Source organism: Magallana gigas, chromosome 5 (assembly GCF_963853765.1).
Source record: "Magallana gigas chromosome 5, xbMagGiga1.1, whole genome shotgun sequence".
Lineage (NCBI taxonomy): Eukaryota > Metazoa > Mollusca > Bivalvia > Ostreida > Ostreidae > Magallana > Magallana gigas.
The window spans coordinates 3,157,256-3,164,983 of NC_088857.1; the positions used below are offsets into that span (position 1 = coordinate 3,157,256).

General features: G+C 35.2%; 2 protein-coding genes across 2 annotated transcripts; both read left to right on the top strand.

The window, feature by feature from the left end:
- Nucleotides 1-1,415: 1,415 nt before the first annotated feature.
- Nucleotides 1,416-3,284, top strand: LOC105337376 (uncharacterized). Its single transcript, XM_011442083.4, has 2 exons — nt 1,416-1,554; nt 1,638-3,284. The coding sequence occupies exon 2, from the start codon at nt 1,641-1,643 to the stop codon at nt 2,730-2,732; it is 1,092 nt and encodes a 363-aa protein (XP_011440385.1). The 5' UTR covers nt 1,416-1,554; nt 1,638-1,640; the 3' UTR covers nt 2,733-3,284.
- Nucleotides 3,285-4,505: 1,221 nt separating this feature from the next.
- On the top strand, nt 4,506-7,634 carry LOC105337377 (probable palmitoyltransferase ZDHHC24). Its single transcript, XM_011442084.4, has 2 exons — nt 4,506-4,645; nt 6,461-7,634. Exon 2 carries the CDS (start codon nt 6,469-6,471, stop codon nt 7,519-7,521), a length of 1,053 nt encoding a protein of 350 aa, XP_011440386.2. The 5' UTR covers nt 4,506-4,645; nt 6,461-6,468; the 3' UTR covers nt 7,522-7,634.
- The last annotated feature ends 94 nt before the right edge of the window (nt 7,635-7,728 follow it).

Here is a 7,728-nt window from a genome sequence, read left to right on the forward strand (position 1 = left end):
GAAAGCAGAAACTTGGGGCAGAGTTAATAAATACTTGGTACTATATACTAGTACACATATGCCGTTCAGCAGTTGTTACTTAAATTATACATTTTTATTATACTTAGTTTTGTTGAACTTGATAGGTTGATATGGGGTGAATTACAAAAAAACAAAACAAAACAAAACACAAAACAAAAACAAAACAATAGAAAAAAAATCAAAAATAAAACAAAAAAAAAAACCCCAAAAAACATGTAAAGCACTTTAAATTTTAAGCTTTTTAAAAGCAAACTGGTGTACTAGCAACTCTAACACTTTTGTTGAAATCGAATCTACATCAACCGCGTATTTTCTCCTCTATTTCTTAAAAAAAAACGATTGTGGTTTATAGCTTTAGAGAAACTGGCGTGGCTGAAATTTACACGATTCAGTTCAGACCAGTTTTTAATCGGTCGTAGCCTAGAACAACCTAAGAAAAATCACGGACTGCACTAAATAATCATGATGATGTCAAGCTCAGATTCCTATATACAATGTATATATATTGAAGTCGATTTGGGTGTTTCTTTTATCTAACGTACTGATGTTCATTAACAATGATTTAGTTACCTTTACTTGCTCTTTGTGATCAATTAATCAATTTGTTAAATGAAAGAAGTATGAAATATAGCCGGACAATAAAATACTTGCTAACGCGGGTCAATACATGTACGAAATTGACCTTCAGGTAGATATGGCGTTCCATAGGTCTGCTTTGGTACTGTACATATTTCATCAGTGAAATCTGATGTTCCCAAATGAATTGTAATTCTTACATCATCATTTTAATTGATTTCAACGAAATAGTAGTTTCAAATGGCCTTTTTCAAACAAATATTCCTATAACATTAATTTTTTTAGAGTTCAAGTTGTTGAATATAATTGCTGTGACGTTTGACATCCTATTCTTTTTGGTCAACTTCAGTCTTTGGGCTATGAGATTAAGATTGATTCTTTATACAATTATTAACCTTATATAGATCTACACGTGAAATTAACTTCTAGGGAGTCATCTAAAATTTCAATCGCTTGTTGCCATAGCAATCTGAATATTCGATTGTCAATTTAGTAAGAAAGCATCGATCTGTAGCATCACTTAATATATCAAGTACCATGAAAGAAAAATTCTTGTATCTTTTAAGGTAAAAAAAATTGATAAACATTTGATTAACGTTATATCTGTTGACAAATTCATAAATAATATTATGAGGGTTTTCATGGTAACGTTATGACATGACAATATACTCATTCTCACCATGAAACTTTAATTCATTCCAATAAATAGTCAACAAAAGCAATTCGATTGGGATGTTTGTCAAATTGTCATCCGCGCTTCACATCACTCCCATTGGTAATTTCAAGACTTTGATTTTATTAAATGTCATTGAAGATGTACGAATGATGTGCTGTGCGACTTAATAATAACCTCTGTTTTTGTTGGTAACCTGTACGACTACAAGAATATTTGTCAATTATGACAGCATGTTACAACATATCTTTGTTTTTGATCGTGCCGCTATAAGTTTCCATTAGGTATGGTTTCCTTTCTCCAGTAAAATATAGTTTTTTACTCAATGAATGTATTTTTCATTAATAAACGATCATTATTTTTAAAGAGCATGGCTGTCTCTCGCGCGGTCACAATCAATCTGGAAGAACCAGACGATGAATCCAAATTAACATTAATGGAGAAATGGAGGAAACACGTGGAGAAAAAAAGAAAGGAGGGTCATGATGCAAAAGTAGGAATATGCGTCGTCACAAGTCTGCTGGCCTTCCAAATTCCATCCCAGCTGATCATTTTCCTTTATTACATTATTCCAACATTGTTTATCGAATACAGTCCCTGGGTTCAATATTACCTGAAGGTCTTTATTGTTTTTTGTTGCTTAGAATTCTGTGCTAACTACCTGTGTGTTCGTCTGTATGATACAATGTATAGAACCACAAGAGACAACCCCCAACCAAAAGAAATCCATGAACGTTGGCGCAACCCTCCAGAAAAGTTTGTACCCCTGCACCCGAACAGAAATGGAACCCCTAATGGCCATGTAGAGGACAACCATGGGGGCTTACCATGGACGTACTGTGATGTATGTGAACTGAAAATCCCACCGAGAACACACCACTGTTATTTCTGCAAGGCATGCATTCTAAAGCGTGACCACCACTGCTTTATGGTTGGCACCTGTATTGGACATAAAAATCAGAGGTACTTTGTAGTTATGGCATTCTGGACCATGGTGTGTGGATTGTTTGGTGGGGTCTTCACCTTCGTTTACATTAAACACCTACACTGGCCGTTCGCACCATGGACAGACTTTTTCCTTCCTCTCACAATTTACAGGACCCTATGGCACGGCAGCATACCACTCCACATTGGCCTCATGATCTATCATCTGCACATGGAGTTTCTGTTTGGTGCATTGGGAACATTCTATTTTATATCGCAGATGTTGATCATTTCTCAAGGGAAAACTCTGTATGAACTTACCAAAGAAGTGCCCGTTAAAAGCTCCAACTCGGTGAATTCTAACTATGTGTCGGTGTTTGGTAACTTCTGGGGACTCAATTTCATTTTTCCAATGCAAATACTATTTCAACAGAAAGATGATGGAGTAAAGTGGGAAGGAGTCAAGTTGGATCATAATGCCAATTGTGAGAAACAAGTGAAATATAGTGACAAAAGAAGTTCAATTAAAACTGTGTAATGTTAATTGCTTTGTATACTTTAAATTTATTATTTGTAAATTTGGTTTAAAAAATCTTTAATCATTCACAACTCAGAAATCTTACAAATATGTACAAAGTGGCTTTAAAATATTCTATGTAAAAATCTAACAAAAAAAGAAAAAAAAGTCTACATCAAGAAAACTCAATAATTAAACTGTAAATAAAAAAATACTTGAGTGCACAGAGTAACTTTCATTTTAGTGCCATGATTAACCTGAATGCTCAAACTGCTCAAAGGCAACGTCCAGCAAAACATCTATACACTGTTTTGAAATGTCCAATGTGATATTTTTATGTTTATAAATCTTTCTAGTTTTGATATTTCTCTTGTCCCTAGTTAACATTCTGCATGACTCAATATTGTATATATTACATATTACATTTACTTTCAAGGTAAATTGGTTTAATATATCAAAAGCATAATAATTCCTTTTTATTCTTAGTACTTAATTAATTTGTTGTTATTAATGCTGATTCCTTTTATTTCATATTTGAACATAATAAATTTACAAGAAAGATACTATCTTAAATTGTAAAAGTTTTCATTCCATGATGTTGTATTTATACATTTTTTTTAAGTTACAAGTTCTTTGCTCACCTGAGCTGATCAAATGTTTGTTCATCAGTTAATTGGTTCTTTTATCTGCTGTTCACTTTTTAAATGTTCTACTTCTTCAGAACGGTTTGAATCACGCTTTATCCTTAGGGGATTGATGAGAGTTTTCTTTATTTTGACTAGCATTGTGCCATTAAATTTACAAGTTGTTTTCTAAAAAATTTTAAGTGTTATTAATTTTATTTCATTTTTGCAGTACACCCAAAATAGTTTTCCATTCATCCCTAGAAATATGTTCTGAAGTAACGATGTCATGCACAGGCACCTGATGCTATGTATTTTTCTCATAAAAAAAATATATACCCTTTACCTTAAAATACACAAGGGTGTTTTATTAGGTAGTATGTATGCATATTGTGTATTTTTAATCGTGAGAAAAATATTTAACGTCATGTGCCTGTAATGCCATTATTTTTTTTATTAATTTTTTATTTAAAAGCTGCAGTCAAAAATCACTACTATTATTTAGAGAAGTAGCCCATTCAAACCTGGATCGAATGATAAATATAACGTCCGCTCTCTGCACCATTCCCGATGCCACATACATGTACATTCCGTGCATGCCTGCAGATTTACAATGATCCATACAAGTACACGTGATGCCGTAATACACCTGTACCTGCAATTTGGTTTCAGCTGTGCAGTCCCGGTACCTCGGGATTCCTTTTTGTCGCCACGGGCCAATAACGGAGGTTAGAGACCCTCTATCCTGCCTCTGGTTTCAATAATTAATGATGTTGTACAATCCCCCTATCCCCAGCACGATCGTTTAGCAACATGCTGTTGCCGAGTATTTAGTAGCAAACGAATTTTAAAAGGTTCTGTATCTATATCGATAAAGATACAGAATTCGAATTTTTGTTGTTGATTATCGAAAACCTGTTAAGTAAACAATTTTCGGACGAAGAAACAATTAGGTATCGATTTATCGAGGGCCAACAGTTCCGTGTAAAGTCTTAACCGGTAGTTTCATGGTTGTTTTGACTGGATTATACTGTGGGAACTAGGCAACAAATGGACAGAGGTGTCCCGAGAAAGTAATTTAACCCCAAACAATACGGACTTCCGCGGCTTCTCCGACCGTGATTGACCGGCAAGGGGTACCTGTTGTAACACGCGCGCGGATTAAACATTCTGAGTACCACCTTTCGGTATGGTTGTAGTACTTATCACCATACCTGGACAGCTACGAAAGCTGGATACGTTCTGACCAGAATCTCACTGTGACTACCGGAATAGGACAGACCTTGGTGCTACAGACAGGTGTTAATTCAGGTAAGATAGGGGTGAAGGTGGGAAGCACAGCAATGTTTCACCGTACCTACGTATTGTAAATTTCTTTTTTTTTTCTTTAATTCGACATAAATTTTATTAACACAAATTAAATTTGTTATTTTTTTGCCATTGCCTTTCTTATTGCTTCTAAGTTGATATGACTAATGGAAGATATAGTTAATGCAGTATTCAGACACGTGTTTTCTTTAAATAACGGACAAGTTTTCTAATGGTGTTAAGATTTGATCCTTTCGCTGACCGGCGATTTAAAGTTTTCATCTGACTTGCAATGTTTGGAACTTACGTCCATGGTAATTCAAAACATATTCCAAAATCAATCACCGTTATAATCTTATTTAATATCGATCAGCTTCCGTCTATGTAATGTACCCAGAGACGGTAGCATTGATTTCAATCAATTATAGGTTAAACTTTACTGTCATCAATCGTAAACAATAAACGTTAACACACCTGTAATGTTTATATTTTATTATAGGAAAGGGGAATTCTCTATTTGTAATGGAATAACATGTTATCACTTAAATGGTAATTGTTCCAAATTTTATTTCGATGGGCTCTGAGAAATCTTCTGAAACCAAGGACTAATTAACAATTCAAGACAACATTTAGAGTGTTTTCTATCACATTTGGTCTATATCCTCAGATGGTCATGTTGACACCCGTTCCTCTGATCATCGTAAACAATTCAGTAATTAGTGTAGAATATTAGATATTTATAAACAAAGTTTGATGTCATCTTTTTCGACATCTCCGAAGAGTATGTTATATCAACACCTTGTGGATAATTTTTGTTTGCAAACTTATCTTAGGAGACCGATTAATTATACTTCAAAAAAATTTATAAGTATTTTTCGAACTTCATCACACTCTTTAAATATTGAAAAAGGTCGACACAACAAGGTGCCAAGAAATGAAAGATTTTGCAATCATTGTAATAAAAAAGATTTAGAAGATGAGTTCCACTTTATACTCATATGTCCTTTTTACACTGAATTACGAAAGAAATATATAAAGAGTTTTTATTACAAAAAACCAAGTGTTTTTAATTAACTTTTAAGTGTTAACAATACAAAGGAACTCAATAATTTATGAAAATATTTATCTAGCGCTTCCAAAATGAGAGCGCAGCATTGTAATAATACCACAGTTTAAGCTTCTTATACATTTATGTTGATATGTACATGATTATATTGTCTTAATATGTCCACTCACTTACTGCACATTGCACATTTGTATATAATTTTATATGTATTATAATTTGTATTCCGATGAGTTGTAAAGCTCAAGGATAATAAATTGAATTGAAAAGTTATAGTACGAATAATATGTAGTTGTATATTTCATTTTTACACTGCGAGTGTCTGATGACCTTGTTGACACTTGTTGTTCCTTTAATCACCGTAAATTAATTAACCGCTAATTACAGAATAGGAAAATCATAACAAGTTTTAACATGCAGGATTGAACTAAAAAAAATTGCACGACGCTTTTTGTTTCATTGATACACGTGCATGTATATTAATCATACGATGTTACTGAACAAAATGAACAAAATAACCATTTGCAACAATAGAATCCAAAAGAATATCATAACAATTGTCAGAATGAATTTAATTTCAGGCAATTGTTAGATAATTTTAAATTTTTATACAGGTAAATTTTGTTATTGGGTTGTGTTAGTCATAAAACTTGAAATCTAACGTAACAAAAATACTCAGAGTAAATCAAAAGAGTTAAACAAAAAAGTCGGGTATACAGACACAAGAAATAACATTCATCGTTTTATTGTCACAGTTTCCAACATGGCGATAGCCAGGAGCGTGAAAGTGGAGATACCGACAAACGAAGCGGAAGAAGACGAACCGAGCACACTGATGGGAAAATGGCGGAAACACTACGAGGAGAAGAAGCGGGAGGGCCACCAGTCGCGGAGGATGCTGTACCTGTGCTGGGCATTGTGGGTATTCCAGACGCCTACACAGCCGTACATGGCGTTCGCTCACATCATTCCATACATCATGTATGAGTTCACGGACTGGACTCAATATTATGTCAAGGTCATCTACATATTTTGTGTGATTCAGACGCTAGGCAATCTGGTGTGTGTCACGCTATACAGTACACGCTATGTGAAGACACGAGACAGGCCCGAGGCCCAGGAAGTGAGGGAGCGATGGGAGAACGCCCCCGATCAGTTCGGTTTGCCAATGGCGGAAGTTCCCAACGGGCACCTGCCGGATAATGGCGGAATTCCGTGGTCTTACTGTGATAAGTGTGATATGATGAAACCGCCGAGAGCACATCATTGCAAGGTTTGTAAAGCCTGCATACTGAAGAGGGACCATCATTGTTTTGTTATTGGGACCTGTGTGGGTCATTATAATCAGCGGTATTTTGTGGTTTTGACGTTTTACGCAATCATTGTGGGATTTGGCGGCGTTGTGTTGACTGCCTGCTATCTGAGCATGTTATACTGGCCGGAAGCTGTGTGGACGGACTTCCTACTTCCTGTTGCTATATATAGAGGGCTATTTGGGGCGATGAAAGGTTACATCGCAATTATGATTGTCCATCTTTACACTGCGTCGTTTATAGGACTCTTTGGACTGTTATATTTTACATCTCAGCTAATAATAGTAACAAAAGGCGTGACGTTATATGAACTCGCCAAAAACGTACCAATCAGGAACAACAAATCAACCAATGCCAACTTTGTGGAGGTGTTCGGGAACTTCTGGTTCTTAAACTTCATCTTCCCGATGACGATTATGTTCCCCCTGGAAAATGACGGCACCACGTGGAAGGGCATTAAACTGGATCACAACAGTAACTATCAGGGCTCTGACGTAGAATAGAAGGCATAGTGTAAAATCTGGTCGTCTAAAACATGAACGCCATTAACGTGTATAAAGTGCACGTCATTTTATCAGTTAGGAATGCAAGAATCAAAATACGACAGATTTTCCATGTATGCGATGGATGAGCTCAAACTTATGTGTTCAATTTGTAAGATGTTGTAGAAAGTTGTAAGATGTTGGAAGAAGTTGAGTTCGATGCAAGAC

Excerpts from the sequence above, each read along its gene's own strand:
- LOC105337376 (XM_011442083.4), top strand. The coding sequence starts at position 1,641 with ATGGCTGTCTCTCGCGCGGTCACAATCAATCTGGAAGAACCAGACGAT.
- LOC105337377 (XM_011442084.4), top strand. The coding sequence starts at position 6,469 with ATGGCGATAGCCAGGAGCGTGAAAGTGGAGATACCGACAAACGAAGCG.